This window comes from Rosa chinensis, chromosome 2 (genome assembly GCF_002994745.2).
Source record: "Rosa chinensis cultivar Old Blush chromosome 2, RchiOBHm-V2, whole genome shotgun sequence".
NCBI classification, from domain to species: Eukaryota; Viridiplantae; Streptophyta; class Magnoliopsida; order Rosales; family Rosaceae; genus Rosa; species Rosa chinensis.
Genome location: NC_037089.1, coordinates 11,941,742 through 11,962,631, shown reverse-complemented (window position 1 = coordinate 11,962,631; position 20,890 = coordinate 11,941,742). Strand labels below are relative to the sequence as shown.

At 38.8% G+C, this 20,890-nt stretch overlaps 3 protein-coding genes across 4 annotated transcripts; all 3 read right to left on the bottom strand.

The window, feature by feature from the left end:
- Positions 1 to 381: 381 nt before the first annotated feature.
- LOC112184210 lies at positions 382 to 2,805 on the bottom strand. The gene is made up of 5 exons (XM_024322479.2): positions 2,627 to 2,805; positions 1,868 to 2,040; positions 1,313 to 1,388; positions 959 to 1,028; positions 382 to 847 (listed from the first exon to the last, which is right to left on the bottom strand). Exons 1-5 carry the CDS (start codon positions 2,772 to 2,774, stop codon positions 727 to 729), a joined length of 588 nt encoding a protein of 195 aa, XP_024178247.1. The 5' UTR covers positions 2,775 to 2,805; the 3' UTR covers positions 382 to 726.
- Positions 2,806 to 5,274: 2,469 nt separating this feature from the next.
- LOC112186675 (transmembrane and coiled-coil domain-containing protein 4) lies at positions 5,275 to 10,223 on the bottom strand. The gene is made up of 15 exons (XM_024325174.2): positions 9,820 to 10,223; positions 9,560 to 9,641; positions 8,900 to 9,469; positions 8,502 to 8,667; positions 8,242 to 8,394; positions 7,937 to 8,034; positions 7,713 to 7,804; positions 7,194 to 7,264; positions 6,962 to 7,097; positions 6,585 to 6,644; positions 6,403 to 6,485; positions 6,256 to 6,332; positions 6,053 to 6,123; positions 5,821 to 5,878; positions 5,275 to 5,636 (listed from the first exon to the last, which is right to left on the bottom strand). Exons 1-15 carry the CDS (start codon positions 10,050 to 10,052, stop codon positions 5,514 to 5,516), a joined length of 2,073 nt encoding a protein of 690 aa, XP_024180942.1. The 5' UTR covers positions 10,053 to 10,223; the 3' UTR covers positions 5,275 to 5,513.
- A 635-nt stretch (positions 10,224 to 10,858) lies between these two features.
- On the bottom strand, positions 10,859 to 17,802 carry LOC112186673 (zinc finger CCCH domain-containing protein 44). Of its 2 annotated transcripts, none has more exons than XM_024325172.2 (10): positions 17,144 to 17,802; positions 16,873 to 16,952; positions 16,590 to 16,774; positions 15,360 to 16,242; positions 15,148 to 15,275; positions 14,811 to 14,870; positions 14,676 to 14,726; positions 14,469 to 14,539; positions 14,104 to 14,273; positions 10,859 to 14,012 (listed from the first exon to the last, which is right to left on the bottom strand). In XM_024325172.2, the coding sequence occupies exons 1-10, from the start codon at positions 17,506 to 17,508 to the stop codon at positions 11,122 to 11,124; spliced, it is 4,884 nt and encodes a 1,627-aa protein (XP_024180940.1). In that variant the 5' UTR covers positions 17,509 to 17,802; the 3' UTR covers positions 10,859 to 11,121. The 2 variants fall into 2 exon arrangements, with proteins under 2 accessions (XP_024180940.1, XP_024180941.1); XM_024325173.2 differs by having other exon boundaries at positions 14,122 to 14,273.
- Between the last annotated feature and the right edge of the window lie 3,088 nt (positions 17,803 to 20,890).

Here is a 20,890-nt window from a genome sequence, read left to right as displayed (position 1 = left end):
CATATATATTTACCCATCTTTGAGCAGAACTGGAAAGGTATCATGCTAAAAAAGAGAGAGAAGAACATTCACTAGTGATGAGGAAGGCAGACGCATATATATGAACTGATGAAAGAATGTTCATATATAGGATGCTGCGTTTGGTGAATTTATTAAGATTTAATTAGATGCATCTAGATATCGCCGAGTCTGTTGGTGTTTGGATAATTAATCACAAAGAATTTTGATGATTATATATTATGAACCTATGCCATTTTTCCTGATGCATAATTAAAGGAAGTAATCAACCTCACCCCCATATCAATAGCTACTGGACAGTGGAAAGTCATCAGTCCTTCGATGATGAATCACATCAAGTAACTTAAATAAAAGATTAAAGACTGTGACAAGGATAGTTATTATAACCATTTAATTTCCGATCACACACTTCGTTTTTCTGGCAACATATTTTTTCTTCAATAACAATAGCAGCAAATAGAACAAAATTTGGATAATAATACATCAGAGACCCCTCTTGTTACCCATCCTCTCCACAGCCAGACGAATAACAATCGTCCTCAATTATTTTTCAAACAGTTGCAATAAATAAAGTCCCTCCAGTCTAGCAGCTACACTAACATTCCTATTGCTCCAATTAAAATCTTGACCAAGCATAGATAGGAACAAAGTCGACGCCTGCTTCTTGAGTACTTTATACTCATTCATCTGATATTTCGGGAAGACATCTTACTTTGGTCGCCCTCTGTAGGGGTACAAAATATCAGAAACACTTTCTTTCATGTAGTTCCCAACTTTACCCATGTTCTTCCAAACCCCTGATGCGACAAGATCTGCATTTCTTGAAAACCTACACAATTATTGACAATATCAGGAAATGCCAGATAACCCTTACACATCAGGTATATAGTTTCGGAGAGACCAATACTTAATGAGTTGAATACTCGAATTATATGCTTGCCTGGTCAAGAAATCACTCCCTGCAGATTGAATGGGTTTAGGTCTCTGAGGTTGACGGACTTCGCGAGCATCTAGAAGATCAAAACAAAATCACAAGGGATGATTAGATGGGCGGAAATGACTACTTAACTTCAAAACCACACTAAACTCAGGACACAACTATAACCGAATTCTAGAAACCAAATATTATAGATCCTGCATCTTAACCAATCTGAAATTCTGAACACCTCTTGAATTTATACTAGTAACTAGCAGAACTAAGCTTAGTTCAGTGTGAAGGCAAATCGCTATAAGGAATACCTAGAAAGGGAAAGACATCAGAAAACAGACAGGTCAACAAAATTCTTTTCCTTACCGTCTTTGTTGAGAGCATGAGCCGCAGTAGGAGCGACCGCAGGTGCACTAGTATGAGCTTTTTTGCCAACCAAAAACTGCAGGTGACTCATTTCAGTCAGAATGCTTGGCTCAGTGAGAAAATGACACAAATTAAGGTGGGCAGAAAGAGTAACAAGAATAGAGCTAAGAAATTTAATGCGCCCAGATATTCAACTTGCCACTTGACCCATATTACTTCCTGGATTTGGAAAACACACATGAATTCAACTCCAAAATGCACCAAAAGTTGACGAGTCAAAACATCTGTGACTCATAGTTCATTATTATTCAGTTTATTGAGATCTCATATAAGATGATCTCAGAATGAAATCTTAAACCAGTGAAACTAACAAGTCAATCCAATTAACTATTTGATGAAATGAAGCTGAACTGAAAAGCTCAATGCATTTGTGCAATAAATTCAAGTCAATACCCTGCTCCCATCCCATATTAGCATATGATAAAATGTTTTGCTCTGTGAGTACGTGCGTGTGTAAAAATGAGAGAGAGAGAGAGAGAGAGAGAGAGATTAAACCTCCAGGCCAACACAAACAGGCAATTCTTTTGCCGTTCGCTTATCACCGGAAGACTCTTTTCCAATTTGATCCAAGTAGACCGAGTACCCGGCACAGGCATAATAAAAATCTTTAAGATGTCGCTCATCTTTAGAAGCATCGGCCTTCGATTCTTCAACTATTGAGTTAGGCACTGGTCACCATAATCTACATATTAGTATGTAGTACCACACAACTTCAATAAAAGAATTTCCACCGGTAAAAAACAAAAGCCCCAAGGAAAAAGATGTGGTTCTCAAATCAAAATTCCAAAGATTAATCCTTTATACGAAAAGCCAAAAAAATGAGCGGTTGAACACTCGGTGTTTTCCTAGGCTAAACTAGAATCACAATGAAAAAAAAAATGTGGGGTTCTCAAAACTAGTAACAAAACCGGCAAAGATCAATCCTTTACCGACAGCAGCTCAAAGATGATGATCAATTGGGCTTTTTCTAAGCTCGATTATCATCGAAGACCAATCTCAAAGACCTGATTACAAGCTCGACCCTTTAACCTTTGAGCTCAAATTGTTTGAACAAATGGTCCGACTTTTAAGCCAAATTCATAACCATACGCTAAAATGAAGCCAATACAGATCAGAATTAACACCCCGAAACCCCAAAATTGATAACCCAACCCTCCCCCCGCAATTGATCAGAACACAAATTTGTATACTTATTGATTCAACAGAATCGAGCGAAGAACAAAAGAGAAGGGAGGTGAGGGGAAAGATGTGTACCTTGAGGAAGGGTGCGGGGGATGCCGATGCAGCGAGGATTCTTGGCTTTGGATTGGAGGGCGGAGGAATAGTAAAGGGTGCCTTTGCATGATTTACCCTTCTTTGACATTTTTATCGGATTCTTGCCGTCGTCTCTGTTTGTATTCATGGCGTCTACTGGTGGTGCTCTCTCATTTTGTAATTGTGTAGAAGCCCCTTTTGCTCGGCCTGCGTCACACTTGGTTACCAAGGTAACAAGTGGGGACTGTAATTTTTTGCTTCTAAATTTTTTTTACCTCTCAAAATTTTAGCGTTAACTTTTTTCTTTTTTGACGTTAGGAGGCGCAAATTTTTCTTTTTGATCGAGTGTGAGGTAGCAAACCTAGTATTAAGACTGAGTTTCGCTAGTGTATCAGCAAAATCGGACTAATCTCCCGCAGCAAGCGCACAAATTCAAAGGCCCCTCAAACTTGCTGGCCACAACTGGTGGAAGTTAGGACTGGATTGCTAGACATGAGGGTTCCATGCTAGACAGCTTAACCAACCTTATCACACCAAGTGGTTCGTTTGATGAAACTATCGATTATTAATTTATTTTGTTTGCAACTAAGAGTGGTGAAATATGACTGGAAAGTTGTTAGGAGGCCCAAATGTGATGAAACTGTCGATTATAAGTTTGGCTGTCACCAAAGCTGTCACCAAAAAAAAAATCATTTTATTTGGCTTGTGAAACTTGAATTCGTTTCCAAGTGTTAGGACCACCTATGAAGGTGTTGGTGCGGTGCTGCCAGGAGCAGCCCTGGGGGTGTTCAAATGGAGCAGCCGTACAAGGCCTCCGGTTTTCAAAGATCTCTGAATTCAATTTTGTAATGGCTTTAGATAAATATATAGGTCAAGAATGTTGAAAGTTATTGAATTGTTGTTTAGTTCAGTTGGCCACTTTACCTTAAATTGTTAGGCTTGATTGGTCTTGGGTTCAAAACCCATGGGTGCTTAGCCATTAGATGGTTAAACAAATTAACAATTACAAAGTTTTATACATGTGATGTTTTATATTAGATAATGAATTGATTAATCATAACTTTAAGAAAAGAAAAAAAGAACTAAAAAGTGGGAGTAAAGCGATATGTTTTAAAAATATTTAATGTCATTGATTTCGAAATTCTAAATTATATGGTCTCTCACACCATTTAATTACAATTTATTTAATGAAAATTTAAATTAGATGGTTTATAACTTTATTCTTATTTTAAATGAGGATGTCATGTATAGAAATTCATTGTATTTATAATTATCGAATAATATAAGAAAGATATTGATTATTATTATTTTTCTTCTTATACATAGATGTCTGTTTTGGTTATTTAACCTACCTATAAAATTCTCTCATCAATCTCTCTCAAATCAAAGTTAAAAATCTAAATGCCCTAAAGCTTTGCGGCGGCGAAGGCATCTCCAGACTCGTCGGGTGGCTCTCCAGCGTCTCCCTGACGTCGTGGGGATGCTGCCGGACGGGCGACACATGGTCTAGCCCTATGGGGTCTTTGCTTAAGGTTTTGATGGTGGTAGCTGTACCTATTCAGATCGAGGCAGCTTGGGGTTGGAGGTTCATGACGAGGAGGCAGCTGGTTTTTGCTCCTGAAGAAGTCGGTTAGGTTTCTCTCCAGACGACGGCGTTGTGCGGCCCGTGCCGAGTTTCGAGTGGTCGAACTGTGGAGTAGATCGTACCTCGCTTCTGGGTTGGGTGCGAGATCGGAAGCGATGGTGTCGGACGGCGAGGAAGTCGGAAAGCTCTCGCGTCGGCCGGTGCTTGCATCGGGCAGCGATGGCGTCGTGAGGCTCGAAGGCTCTGCGCTGTGGAGAGATGATGGGCTGGGCTTCACTGTTGGGCCTTGGTTGCATATCCTATAAGGCTGCGGTTTATAAGCCCGGACCTTCACTTTGTCTTTTGGGCTAAGTGTTGGTCCTAGGGCTACTATTGGGCTATTTGGACTCCAAATTAGATAGATTTTTCTTTCTAAGTTATACCCTATATTTTTAGGGACCTATGCACTTTTGTTTTGTTTTTGTGCCTATTTACTATGTATGTTCATAGTTCATAGGCTCGCTGAATAAGTGAGTACTGGTTGTCTAATGGGTGGTGCTAGCATACCACGTCCTAAACTTGCCCTAGAGTTGACAAGGGAAGGTATGTATCCGTGCCATTCTGGCTTGAGATGAATGAATGATTTGGTTCAAAAAAAAAAACCTACCTATAAAATCTGATTTGAAATATAAAATAGTAGGGATGTGTATTAAAAAGTTTGGGGTGTGTATTTAAAATTTATCATTCCTAAGGCCTCTCTACTTTCTTCTTCGATCTTCTGTTATGTTTCTTGACTTTCTTTTTTTTCTCTATTTTTCCTTCCTTGTTGATGTTTTTAGGCGTCCGCTATTTTTTTCTTCTATTTGTACCAAACATTTTTTCTTAGTTAATGAGAAGATCGTGATTAATAAGGTATCATTTAAATTTTTGCACTAGGCCTCTTAATTTTCAGGACCGACCCTAGGTGCTGCTACTGGTAGTAAAGAAAGCTTAAACACACGTCAAGATCATCATAGACTTTCCAACCAAATAATTTCCAGACGTGGAAAAAATGTGGTTAACCTAGCAGTAACACGTACCAAGATGCTTGGAGTTTTAGATTTTTGACTTATTCACATGAAGTTGAAAGGTTTCAGAACTACAACGTCACATATGTACACAAATTTTCACCCTTTTTGGTTCTCTTTCAGTAAGATAAAACTCAATCCAGCTGTGTTCCCCAATGGAAATGCTAAAACTAACTGGAAAGAAAACCACTGAAGCAGTTACTTCCATGAAAAAGATGACTCCATGAATAGACCGGACTTGTTGTAGATAACTGTATTATTGTATGCAAATAGTGCTCTTAAAAACAGGATAATACGACTCCAATTCAAGCATGTCCAGGATCTGCTGTGTGGCCCAAAGATAGGTGGAATGAGCATCAATGACATCAGAAACATCAACCTGCAAAACCACGGTAGAATTAAGGTTGGTGAACACTAGATATCGCCCCTCAACCAACCAAATCAGTCGATATCCTCCTCTGGAAGTTGAGTTTTCCATTTAATTTGTTCAAAAAATAGGATCTTAACAAGGATTCATTGAGTGGCCTTAGGATTATAAGATAGAGAAGTGAGAGAGAACTTACATTCTCAATTCCTTGAACATCAATCGGTTGGAGTCCAGCTAATCCTCGACTAAGTAGACTGTTCATTAGTGGTCATTAGTTGACATAAAGGAAATCATTCAGAAACAAACTCTCAGCATAATACAGCTGCAATAAACAAACACTTAACATAATAGAGCCTCTATTCATATCTATAACATGCACTTCAGGTCTGAATAAAGGCTCTACCAAATCAATTACTCATTGTGCATACCTAGCGCGGAAAGCAATCCCAAGCATCCAGTCATTTGTAGAGTAAGCATTCACAAATCTTCCAGCCACCATCTGCATATAAAAGTAGATGGTAAAGAAAAATTGGACAACAAAAAAAAAACATTAAGAAGGATAAATGCAAATGAATAAATACATATGTCTGCAGTGTGCAGTACTGAGAAAAAGAAACAATTTTCCAATCACCTTTCTAGCAGCTTCCCAGTTCTCACCCTTAATAGAGATGGGTGCCCCAAGTAGAACAACTCTTTCAACAAGTTCAGCTGCCAATATTGAGAAATGCATTACGATTATTAATCCATAACAAGAGTAATTAGAAATTATTACACTTACCATCATGTTCGGTCTCAGCCAAACACTGAAGACACTTGAATATTGTTCGTGCTCCAAGTGAGAAACCCACAAGTGTAACAGGCCTGAAATTCATGGAGAACCAAAATAAAAATTACTTTGATTGCTTTTTCAGAAGTTGCTGAAGTGCTGAAATAACGGAATTTTGAAGCGATGATGAGTACCTGTTACCATGAGATCCTTTTAATAAAACATCAGCAAGCAGCTTTCCTGCTTTATCTGACCTGGAAAATATACAAGATTCTACTCTAGTCATACTCGCAAAAGAAGATAAAATCTGAATGTTTTCTTATGAAAGTTCATCAGAAAGTGCTTCCCTACAGACTTATGATATCCTGAATTCTAGCACAGCAAATATATCCAGTAACAAATTTCATGACCATAGCTTTTGGAAATTCCACATGAACCCAAATTCAGGTTGCCGCTTACATAAGACACAGGAGTGAAAAAAGATGGCAATACAAGTAAAAAAAATACTTAAAAGAGAGTCCAACTGACCAACTCTTCGCATTTAACAACTATATTTAAGGCAGAAAAGGACCTGTCTACAGCAATTGACCATTTGCTATCTATAAAATCAGTAGCAGCCAGTAATGTTGCTGGCCAAGCCAGTGCAGTTAAAAGAGTGCTTAACACAGTCATCATTGCACCTTGCTTCATCAAACCCATTGCAATACCTAAACCAAGCATTCACAATGTCAATACTTTGGAGAATTTATCATCTGGACCAAATGCTAAATAACAATGGAAGCCATGGGATCCAAACTAATTACTTGAAGTAAGCCAGTCCTGAATGGCAGTGCTCACTGCAATTAGATTCTTAGACTCCCAGAGCACAGCATACCTGTACATTTGTTAAGCTCATTAAAAATAAAGATATCCTTATGATAATGCCTTAATGCATAGGCTGTAACATGCAAAATGAAGCAGACATTAAAGATATTATATCCTTTAGCACATAAGGAAGATCTCATAAAAATAACATGATTGTGTAGTAAAATCAGAAACACCCATCAAGTACTTGAAACATATATAAGCCCATCAGTGTACGATTAGGAAAAGAGGGGAAGGGGTGTTCAACCATTCTGTTGGAGGGTAATGTCTTTGCTTTCCTTCTTCTTGAAGTGCATAGAAAGTAGAGGGAAATAGGTGAAAGGGATTTTTTTTCTCTCTCAACTACTTCTCTGGAACTTAATCAATACTGAAGTGAAATCATGATGGCTAAATGGAATTAATGGATCACATGAGATGTAATGTCAGCTTTTTGAACATTTATCGAGTAACTTTTGTACCTTTCCAAATTTCCATTCTGTCCCTCCCAAGGCCTCACAAAATCTTCCACATCGAAAACAAATCCTGAGACCAAGATCTCAACTGCTAGTCTCTGACAGATATTTTGAGTAAAATAAATAATTAGTACACACACAAATGGAGGGGGGGGGGGGGGGGAGAGACCCCTGTGACAGAAAAATATTCAGCAAAAAAAAAAAATGGAGGTACAAAATAAAAAACTCACGCCTTGGTTGTGATTTTCTCCAATAGCTTTGAACTCAAATTCATCAACACCTCCTGTTCTTCTAGCCATTTTGAACCCTGTCAGTCCAGCTCCAGCAGCTAGGTTCGACAGAGAGTGAAAAGTAATCCATAAATTAGTTGACACAAACACAATGCCAACGTATCAGCAGTTTGTGGAAGAAACATAATCTAATATATATAGGAAAAATCTAAATAAATCAGAAAGATATATCCTTTCTACAGAAAGACAGATGATTCTAAAATAATCCCCCATCCAAATGTACAAAAATCTAAGCACCTATTCACCTCCAAATGATGCAGCAACAACAATGGAACCAGCAACAGAACCAGCAGCAGTTGCGGCTGCAGCAAAACCAGTTGCTCCAATTACTGGGATGATAGTGCCCAGTGTTGGAGCTAGGGCACCAAGTCCTGCGGCAATTGCTGGGGCAGCTAATCCTGTGGGATAGTAAAGATGAGAACCATAACCCCTAAAGCTGAGAAAAATGCAGTAGGAATTTAACATTGTACTAACAGTAAACGAACCAACTTTAGGCTTCTCATACCACCAGTTACTGTCAGCAGCACTCCTCCAGTTACTGCAGCTGCACCCACGATACCACGACGCTTCCATTTAGCCCATTTGCTTTTTGGTGACTGAGTTTCTTCTTTTTCTTCTTCATTTTTCAATAAAGCCATTGCAGAGCAAGCAACCATTGTCTCAATAGCTTCCTGCAAAGAAAATTTTTGGAAGAAAAAAGGAACTATAAATCATGACCACAGAAATGAAACTGAAAATTTCTGCTCTCATGTAAGATAGTCATTGATCTTTTCATAGAGTGAAATTGAGGAGATATCTTTTCATATTCACAATATACCTCAGATACTTAACAAATTTAGGCATGTTTCTACCTTAGCACAATTGGAATAAATAAGAGGTTACTCATCGGTTGAGCATAGATACCATTTGTATCCACTTGACATCAAGCCAAGTTGCTAGTAAGCGCAAAGCTACACGATGCCGAGCATCATAACCCTTTCTCCGACGGGTAGACTTTTTGTTGTCTTCACGCCTATCAGCCAGACAAGCAGAAAGAATCTCATACAGAACTGTAATTTTCCTCTCATTACTGAGCATTCTTGCCTCCACAACAGGTTGCTCATCAATGTCACTCTTGGAGTTATCAACTGTCTCTTTAACATTAACCATAGTACCACGAATCTCTCGCTGATTTTCCAAAGGCACCTCCGCTGCTTGAACGATCTGTTGCACCTCGGCTGTGACACTTTTGTCCTGCGAATTTTCCAAAGGCGCATCCACTGCTTCAGCATTTTGCTTCACCTCCGGTGTGGATAATTTCTCACGGCATTCATGTTCGTATTCAATATGTTTTTCCCTCTTAGACTTAGAAGACTCGGAATCCTGTTCCATGCTACGCGCCATAGCATCAACAGCTCTTGACAAAGCAAGTTCTTGATCTGAATTTTCCGAAGCATTTTTGCCATCACCTTCTTCTGCCAGCAACCTCAAGAACTACGAAAAAATAAATCGAACTATACTACTAAGCACATAACAAGAAAGAAAATGGAATGCTAATCAAAATGAGGGAACAAATAGACTCACTGCTCCAACATGATTGCTAGCCGGAGAAGCAGCAGCAGTTTCTTGAAGTCCGGACCATGCTGCAGGATCAATCTCTAGAAACCTATCCACAACAATTTTCAACACTAAATTTCAGCGAAAAGTTTCGAGAAAAATATGGCCTAGGTTGATCACAATTCCATAATTCGAATCCCTCAAACATATCAATTTAGTCACAAAATTCGCAACGATCCTCAGCAAAAATACTAAAACAAAACAGAAATGAAGAATGAAAGATGTACCTAAACACGGGTGGAAGGAGGCCGGAGTTTTCATTGACCCAAAGCAACGGGTCATCGGAGACGGAGTCGGAACTGCTGCAGCTACTGGCTCGGTCGGCGGCGGTTGAGTCTTCGTGAGTAAGCAACCCCAAGGGGCGAGTCTGGTGGATCTGAGCCTGGTGGAGAGCGAAAGCGAACAAAGCTCCGGCGCCGTACCGCTGCGTCGGCGTTAAGAACGACGTCGTCGTGGACATGAGTCGGAATTTCAATTCATACGAGTTCTGTGATCGTCTGGGGACTCTGAAACGCTGAAGAAATTGGCAATGTTGATTTGAATTTTCGAGGTTCAAGTTCTTTTGAAATTCTCGTTCGGACCGGAGAGAATTTCTTTCCTGTTTTAATAAGCGCGCAGGTTTAAGTTTCTCCCTTACTTGGACATATGGCAACTTGGAAGAGCTAATTTGATTCTTTTTTGTTTATTATTTTTTCATCACAAAAACCATTGATAAATGATGTAAGTTTCATTTAATCCTTTTTTTTTTTTTCTTTCTGTTAACTTGTCTTCAAGATATAATTATTGAATGAGTTCAAAGCAATTAGAGCAGTTATCTGAGATGATTTATGCTTTGAGTCATTGATATTTGAATATATGACTTATGACAGGTGGTGGTGTAAGAGAATTTTTAATTTTTAAATATTGTTGATAAAAATAAAAATAAATAAAATCATGATCGAATATTAACTTTGCCTTGTCATTGTAGATTCTTTGTTTAGTCATTTGATTATCATCGTAATTATTCTGATAATTTGGTAATCTTCACTGTGGTAAGTCATTGAAAGAAAACTTTCGACAGAGATGCTTTTAAATGTGAATGGCAATTTTGATGGTAAAGCTTATAAACGTGTATTAGCATAAAAAAAAAAATGCATACAAGCAACCTTGCCAAATGAACTAGGATTGCAGAACTTCAAGCCTAGTAACCACAGCAATCTCTTCCAACTTCGAATCAAAAACCTCAGTAAAAATGAATTCAAGACTCGTCCGAGGAGAAAACACAAGGAAATTAAGGAATGCTGAGTGGAAAACGTCCATTCTGGACACCATTAATCGGCCAAGATAGAACAAACATCGAATACGTACCCCCACCATGGGTACTGAGTCATTAAAAATGCTAAGCTATCTGAAAAAATTATTATGCACTGAGCCACTTGACGGCTACTTATACATGTTCACTTACAGAATTGGCATCAACAAATCCTCCTAATGAGCAGTGATTACTGAATTAATGTTTCTAATTGCTGTGGGGGACTCAAAACTCAAAATCATGGGTGCAAGTAACTACACGATGCTCCCTTCTTGCAATACCCACTTTCATGATATTTACAAACCCGCTGGCCTCGAGGAGGCGGCCTGAATGAACCTCCTCCATTCCCATTACCATATAATGCCTGCCTGTTCCCTACAAACCTACCCTTACCAAAACCTATATTATCCCTACTTGGAAAACCCCGGCCTCTTGGACCAGAGGATTTGTCTCCTCCGTATCTTGACTGGCCTTCCCACATCCCTCCGGCAGAAGCACCTGTGTTTCCCTGTATTGTTCCCTGACCTCCTCTCCAACCCACATTTGCACTTCCCGGGTCTGGTCCTCTCCAACCCATATTTGTACTTCCTCGGTCTCCTCCCCAGCCAGCGTTTACATTTCCCTGAACTGCTTCGCAACTGGTTTCTCTGCTTTCTAACCTAGGTTTCCAAGGATTGTCTGCAGTAGACATGTCCCAACTTTCCTTGGATGGTGCGGTGATCTGGATTTCACCTGGCTCCAATTGGTTAACTGAAACATTTGCCTCCAGTTGATTAACTGAAACATTACTAGGCTTTCTCCGCACTTCTGTGCTTGTGGATGAATGTACCCCCGAATTCTGCTGTAGATCAAGCACATTTGTGCCTCCAGGGTCTGATCCTCCCCAATTCGCATTTATATTTCCCTGAACTGCTTCCAAACTGGTTTTTCTGCTTTCTAACCTAGCTTTCCATGGATTGTCTGTACTAGACATGTCCCAACATTCCTTGGATGGAGCAGTCGTTGGGATCTCACCTGCCTCCATTTGGTCAACTGAAACATTTGCCTCCAATTGATCAACTGAAACATTTGCCTCCAATCGATCAACTGAAGCATTTGCCTCCAGTTCATTAACTGAAACATCACTAGGCTTTCTGTCTCCGTGCAATTCAGGGCTTGTGGAAGAATGCACACCAGACCTTTGTTGTAGATCAAGAATGCTTGCCTGACGTGCCCCAAGTGGTTCATCTGTCACCATTGCTTCGGACAACTGTAAATCGCATGTCGAGCTTAAAGCATCACCTTTTCCAGGTTCAGGTGCCGGGCTGAATCCCTCTTCAGAACTGATGCTATCGTTTTTTGAACCCTCTGTAAATTCCCCTCCACAATTCATGGTCGATGTTGGGGTAGCCAAGCCACACAGGGACTCCATAGCTTCAACTTCAGCCAGAAGATCTGAAACTGACTCATCAGCAGCTAAAGTGCAAAACTCATTGGTTTCAGTAAGAATTTCCTGCCAACTAGATGCAATAGAGGTAGGATGGGAAGGGATGGGTTCAGTCAGCTGTCCACTCACTGAAACAGGAGCGGCAACGTAATCACTGGGCATCTCGCTTGGTTTAAGAGAAGATGCAGACACAAGACTGGAGTCCCATTCCTCAACAGAAGGTTTGGCTGGGGTTGGGGAATACCCACCCCAATCACCAGTTACTTTGTGAAGTTGTTCCCCACCACCAACTAAATTAGAACCACTCCAGCTATGTCCTCCATCCTGAACAGGAAGATTTGAAGACAGAGACTGATTATTTTCAGAAGCCTGACCTCGCAAGTCTCCATTGCTTGGTTTTGGAGCGAGACTGGGAAAATCACGTCCCTTCTCATCTTGTTCTGATGTCTCAAATGTTTTAGCCACAGGAACAAAGTCAGAGGTAAAATCACAGCCATTTGAAGGACTACTTGCAGGTGGGTGTGTCCAGTTTTGTGCAGAAGACTGCACGGACTGACCCTCACTATCAGATCGGTTCTCATTACCTTGTTCATTATTCATTTGATCCCGAGTAGTCTGTTGCCAATCCACAGTTCCATTCTTCTGATGAGAGTCGTTTTCAGTTGTACCCTCCCCTTCTTGGTGCGACAGGGTTTCATATGGTTTCACAGACAACACAGGCGAAGTTAGTGAACTACACTCTTGGGGCTGATTGGTCAAAGAAATATCAACCTTCACTGACTCACATCCTTGTAAATGGATTCCAGTTTGCTTCTCATTAGAATTGACAGCATCTGCAGGTGTACTGCTCCTTAGAACTTCAGTATTGCCATTATTATGGATTCCAGTTTGTTTCTCATTGGAATTGACAGCATCTGCAGGTGTACTGCTCCTTACAACTTCAGTATTACCACTATTATGGATTCCAGTTTGTTTCTCATTGGAATTGACAGCATCTGCAGGTGTATTGCTCCTTACAACTTCAGTATTACCACCATTCTGCAAGCTTTGACCATGTTGCTTTGTGTTCCAGCTCTCTTCAACCTTTCTACCATCTATCGGAGTTGCATTCATACTCTTGTTCCATCCACCATCCAAGACATTGTTTCTTCCATCCAAGGCAACTTTCAATCCCTCAGACTGTATGTTGCTGTCCTGTGGCAACAATGGTTTTTTACAGTACTGCCCCTTCAATGCATCAGTGAAAAGGATGGAGTCATCCTGATTCTCATTTATCCTCCATATTCGATGATCTGGAGGGAAGAATCCAGTTGTACCCCATTTGCACAACTGTACCATAGCAAATGGTCCTTGAACTTTTCCAGCGGGGTCCTGGTAGTGCCAAATCTTCTCCATCTCAAAACTCTCAACAGGTAGGTTTGCCTTCATCACTGCAGAAAAGGACATTGATGAATTTTCTGATGCAACCTCAGAAGATATATTAGATTCGACCGCTGACTCATTATTCCTACCACAACGAACCAAACCAGAATGATTAGCCTGGTTGGCTGTTGTATTCAATCCATTTATACCCAATGCTTCTCTAACTTGATTGTTCTGTGCCTTGCTTCCACTATTATTTGAAATACCACCTTCCCTTCGTGGAGAGAAAGATTCCCTTCCCTTTCTACCAAAGACGGATCTCCTTGTTTTGACCTTGCCATCTGCATACACATCAGCAAAATTATCCTCAATTAACATTTCCAAAAGAAGGCATCATTTTGAAAAGAAAAAGGATAAGTAATCAATGTCTACGAAATGAATGGTAGGGACCTTGTTTCTTGTCTAATTCTCCAGTGTTGTCTTCAGACACATAACTTGGATCCATCTTAGGATCAATGTGTATTTCAGGAATTTCGCGCAGTCTGCGATGACGTTCCTCCGGCGAGTCCAGAAGCTGTAATTTCTCCACAAGCTCCCTCAGCGTACACTATGGTCAAGGAATACCCAATAAAATTCACCAAACCATACCACATGCAATATTAAGAATACAGGACACATAAACCTCTCATTTATAGTAACATGTTAGTGTTATAAGCAGAGAGTGCAATTGGAATAATCAACAAAGTGCAAGCAATATCATGAAACACTAAAAGCAAGACACTGGAGAAAAAGGATATTCCTTTCTACGTCCTTTTTCACTTGCACGATCACGAAGGTGCCTAAGCCGTAAAACCTCAGCTGCCAGCTCCTAGATCAAAGAGGAAGACCATGGTCAAATAAGTAATACATATGCTTAAACTGGACGGTCATAAAAGAAAGATAATTAGTCTAGAATCCTTCCTATGAAAACACAGATCCCCTTTCTTTTAGTCAATGGAACTTACATCATTTACTCTAAATGCTCTAAGTGCCATTGCTTTATCCTGAATCTCACCCTGCAACCAGGCAAAACTCATTTGTCAGAGAAGTTGCAGATATCTTGAACATAACATATCAGTGAACCTAATAAGCAAACCTACCACAGTAAATCGTTTGATCAGCCCACATATTATACTCTGATGTAACCGTTTGCATTCATCCTGCATAGGATAAAAATAACACAACTGAAAAGAGAGGGGAAAAAAAGGATTGAATATGAAATTACAGGCAACATCCCATCAAGCAGCCTCTAGTGACCCAGCAAAAAACTTAAACATGACAAGACTAGTATGCTTTAATCAAGAAGAAAAGAGCGTGCATGTTGCAGTGCCCAAAAATCTTTTTCAAACTTGAATTTCTTAAAGCATTTGTTTAAATTCAGTATATGCAAAAGAAAGGAACATGGGGAGGCAGAGAAGTAGGCGGAAAGTTCAGTACCTGGGAGAATTCCTGATCAGAGATCTGATCAATTGGTAAGACCTCTTTCTTGTCTAAGTTTGAGATTTCAAGCTTCATATCAGTTGTTCGAGTGCCAATTTTATAGCCTTCAGCAACCTTGTTGGTCCCTGCACAGAAAATGTCAACAATGTAAATTTGCAAAGTTTATAGTGTAGTATAAGAAACAACTTGGAGCAGTGGTTGTCTCATACCTATAACTTGCACAAGCCTATATGTATCATGCTTTTGATCACTACTAGAAATTCTTATTCGCACAATTGAACCAACAACCCTTTCATGAAATTTATCAACATCGTCAAGTAGATTCTCAAGCAAATTGCGCCGCAAGTAGATCAAATTAATATTATGAACATCAATAGCTGCATATGCATCTGGGTTAGTAGGTGGTACTCTCTCATCAGTCCTTTTACGTGTTTTACGCTTCTTATCACTACACATCATCATTTGATTGTCATAATTCCCATCAATCTCCATCTCGGTAGCAACACCATTAACAACTCCAGCACCAATACTTTTCACTGACGCGGAACTTTCCTTTATAAGGTAGTGATATTCAAGAAGCTTCAACATTTCAAAGTGACCAACACATTCTTTCCCAAACAGATTTCTGAGCCTCAGATCACAAATAATTTGGCATTTTCGGTGAGGGTCGCGAAGATTATTTTTCTTTATGTACTCCAGCAAAAGTGCCTGGACATCAAACTGAGATAACACGGATACATCACCATTTTTCATATGAGCAACAAACTCCAAGAGCTCCTTCGATGCCCAATTTGTGCCTTCAGCTAAAGACGTCCCTCCGTCACCAATTCTAGGCTTTTTATGAGATCCACAGGAATTTGCTGCTTCTAGGTCCAGACAAGAGTTGAGAGAACCTGAATCATTTGTTTTATGACCAATATGAACTTCACCCGAAGCTCCTCCCTTACAAGCCACAACAGCAGCAGCTCCTTTCCATGGATTTTTAGCTTTAATGAGCTCATCCAGAGTTAATGATAGTTGCCCTTTCAGAAGTATCCAGTACACCTTGAAGAGATACTCCCAGCTGCTTTTGTCATCAAAATCCACTTGAGCCTGCACATTGCATCAGAAAGGAAAAGATAAAAGTTGCACAACCGGATGGAAAGCAAATAAACTAGTATCAAGCTTTTTGTCTCCTAAACAAACGCCAAAAGGCATAAATGTGCCTCTTTAATTGTAGCAGTAATTGAGCATGCATTTAATGGGGCAAGGAGCCGGAAAAAAAGGAAGAAAGGAAAAAAGAACTTAAAACATTATCCATTTAAAACAATTTTCTGCTCTTAATCGATCCAAACCATCTCCAAATGCAACAGAACTGAGAATCCTCACGCTTAGAAAAAACTACATGACCGGCTTAAATAAAGTATAAAGTATAAAGGACGAAACATATTCCAGCATACCGCTTCCTTATTCCCTTGCACATTTTCAATTAGCATTATAGTTCGCATACATGTTCCACAAAATCCTTTGTTTCCTCGTACGCATTGGTAATCAGCATCTTTAATACATCCCTTGCACAATGAATATGTACAAGTATAGCACATATAATGGGAGGCCTTCTGGCAGCTGCTACATATATGCCAACCTGAAATGCATAAGAGCCGAAACACAAATTCGTGAATAAGCCTCTTCTTTGTCAGATAACAAGACGAATGAACAAGCTATAACTCCAAAGCCACTTACCGCAATTCCATTTGGCCTTTGATTTGAAAAAGGCCTCGTCCCGCTTGATGCAGGAGGGGTGGTACGCCTTAGGACATCCCCTAACAAGTAGCAACCACAGAGAAACATGGAATTAAAAGCAATGCAATTGTTCATTATTGCCACATTAGGATAGGAAATTGAAATACAGAGCTCAACTATCAATCTGATTGCCGGAAATGAAAGAAGTAAATTGAAGCTCAAATTGGACTCAAAATTGACTAAGCCTGACCAAGTAAACAGCAATTCTCACCTCCGATCACAAAGCACTAAGCTCCCACCATCGAAGCAAATAAAGCAAACATCCTCCTCATCGTTCTTCTTCCTCAACGGCGTCGTTTTGGGTCTCCCCTGCCCACCCGGCGGCCGACCCCGCCTCTTTCTCCCCACTACGCTACTCTTCCCCTCTTTGACCACCGCCACGTCAGCCATATGAACCTCCTTACGCGCAACCGCCTCCGAAGCTCCGACGAGGAGCTGAGAATCGTCGAGGTGCCGGATGGATTCGCATTGATCGACGCTCCTCAGCTCCGCCGCGCCGTCCGCCGCCGCCCGTGGCTGCCGCTCCGCGTGCTCGCCGATAGCCGGCTTGTAGACCTGAATTTGCTGAAGGTCCATAAGGTGAGAAATCGAAGTGAATCCGAATTGAGAGAAGAAAACCCTAGGGGGTTTGGGGCAATTATGGCGAAGTGGCTACAGCACACATGGCGAAACGGACTAGTAGTAGAACTGGGTGGGGATGTGACAGAGCATTTGGGTCTTGGGTTAAAAAGGAAGAAGACGACTTTTGATTGTGTGGTATGGGAAAAAAGGAGGAGGAGAAGGAGAAGGAGAAGAAGAATAAGAAAGAGGAGGAGAGAAAGGACGAGACCACCACCACCGTCGCGATTGGATTTGGCGAATTGGGTTAGGCAGTGATTAATGGAAAAAAAAAAAAAAAAAGCAAAGGTCTGGTTTTTTTTTTTTTTTTTTTTGGTGAGGGGGGAGTCAAAACGCGGGTTAGAGAGAGAGTGTTTGATCGTTAATGTTTCTCTTCTCTATCTTCGAGCACCACGTGGTTAGTGGGCAACGAGAAAAGGACAGTGGGGGCCGCCGTTTGAATTTCATGTTCAACGCTTTACGCATGACTATGCGAGGCTTCAAATCTGCTCATCACTCATTTTTTTTGTGGTTACACACCGCTCAATATTTTTTTCACTGTTATTCTCATGGTAACTCGAACTCATGACTTCATCATTAGGTAATGGATGTTCTAACCACTGAGCTAACACCACCCAATATGAAACTACTATGTGTTATAAAACATAATTATAGTTAATTATAATATTTTATTAAACAAATAAATTTTAAGTATTAAATTAATTCTACATGACGTGACAAGTTTTAATTGAGTGGTGATGTCACCACAAAATAAAAATTGTGAGCAAATTTGAATCCACTCTATGACACATACTCGTCTCGATTCTTTTTTCTTTTTTGACGCTGTCGATTATGGATATTTAATTATGTAATTACCGAAAAAAAGAGATACTGAATTATATTTTATGTTGGAGATTAATTAATTGACTTAGAGCAACTCTAACAGCTTTCTCATATCTTGATTTTTCTTCATTTTAGGGAAAATTTCAGCTGTTTTGCTCCAAATAGATTCCCTATAATTATCCCTAAAATAGAGATAGTTATGAGAGAGATAACAAAATTTCCTATATTTACAGCAATCTGTAAAATTTTAGTGAAGGATTTAGAAAAGAATTATAGAATCTCTAAAATAGAGAATCTGTTGGAGTTATGGGTGTGCAAAACATGGTACAAACCTACCAAAACCGACCAATAAATATGGTTTGGTTAAGGTTTTTTAACTTTAAAAATTGAAAATCGGTTCAATACCGAACCAAACCATTTATGAACTGAGTTTGTTTGGTTTCTCTTGTACTTAAACCGCAGAACCCGAACGACTGGTATGTTTGAAATATAAGAGAAAAAGTTTATATATATATATACACACACACACATAATAAATATATATATTCATTTGTCCAGTTTGTTCTAATAAATCTCCAGTTATAACTTTATTCTAAAATGATATACTATCATATTGAATTTAAGGCCCAAAGGCCTAAAACCTTAATATATAATCGCAACAATTTTTTTTATCCTTTTATATCACATCTCTGATCTCTCAATCTCTGATTATTTGACCTTTAATACTATCATATTAAGCAAGTCGTTAAATAAGTGAATCACTTTGAATCTAAGCTAGTATTGATGGCTAAGTCATTAAATAAGTGAATCACTTTGAATTTAATTTAGGTTTTAGTTTTGGACTATGTGTTTTAGATTTTAATTATTAAATTTTAAATTTAGATAATTCAACATAATTTCAATTCTTGAGATTGAATTTTTACTATGAATTTTTTCATAAATAGCATGTTAATATTATATAGGTGAAAACTGCCTAACAGACTAAACCAAACCATCTTTAATTGGATTGGATTGGGTTGGATTGAGCTTTTTTTTTTTTTATGACCGGTTTTCCAAAATGCCTAAACCGCTCACTTTGGCATAGAGACGGTTTGGAATCAAAACCGATCTAACCCAATCTGTGTGCAGTCCTAGTTGGAGTTGGAGGAGAATTTTTTTTGGAGATTTTAATTTTTGCTTCCCTATAATAGAGAAATTATATGGAGATTTTAATTTTAATTTTAAAAGGGAAGCTATTGGAGATGCTCTTAATGGAATGTGATTAAAATGGTAGGTTGTTATATACTTATATACAATCTCTAATGAAACTAAGAAGATTAGATCAAAATAAAGTAACAGTTACACGCAGTAAAATCAACAACTAAGAAGGTTAGAGCATTTTTAGCAAACTCTCTATTTTGGCTCCTTGGCTATTTTGGAGAACATGTTTAGTTTTTTATCTATTTTAGCAGCTGCACCAGACTCCTAAGAGTATCTTTAGCAGACTCTCTATTTTTGCTCCTTAGCTATTTTGGAGAGCATGTTTAGCTTTTTATATATTTTAGATGCCGCACTAGACTCCTAAGTGGCTCTTTATTATAACTTTTATCTATCTCGCTCCTAAATATAGAGAGCGAGGTGAGGCTCTCTATAATTTAAAACATTCCTATTGAGTTATTTTATAACATATAAATATATTTAAACTATTTAATCTTTATTTAAAAAATAATATAAATTCAAGTCTAGCTAGAATGGAGAGCACTGATGCAGACGTATTTCTAAAATGACTTTTTAGCTACTTTACCTAAAAATTTAACTCAAAAATAGCTAGCATTGCTAAAGATACTTTAAGTGGCTTTTTATTATAACTTTTAGCTATCTCGCTCCTAAATATAGATAGCGAGATTTCGTTCTCTATAATTTAAAACATTCATTTTGAGTTATTTTATTTAATTTATAAATACATTTAAACTATTTAATCTTTAATTAAAAAATAATATAAATTCAAAACTAGCTAAAATAGAGAGCACTGATGCAAACGTATTTCTAAAATGGCTAGCCAAAATGAATTTTTAGCTATTTTGGCTAAAATTTAACTCAAAAATAGCTAGCATTGCTAAAGATGCTGTTAGAACAAAATAAAGTAACAGTTATATGCAGTAAAATCAACAAATTGATCGACGAGACACCTGATTAGTTTCTCGCTAAATATGTTGAATACTAACAGTTGAAATAGCATATTCTTGTTCTTACTTTTATTATTAAAACGCAAATGAAACTTATGTTGGAGAAAACAAGCAAAGTTAAATTTAAACGCACTTCTCCATTTATAGACATATTATGATGTTAAAGTATATTGAAAAGACTTGCTTTTTAAGAACGTGAGCGAAGAATGACATAGATCGGTAGGAAATACTATTTTGACGCAATAAGTTTGAAGTCGTACTCTCTAAATGGTGAGTGATTAACATAAAGCGAAAATGATCATTTACCCAATTTTAGGCACCAAATTGCCCACTTGCTCCACTAACATTTTTTT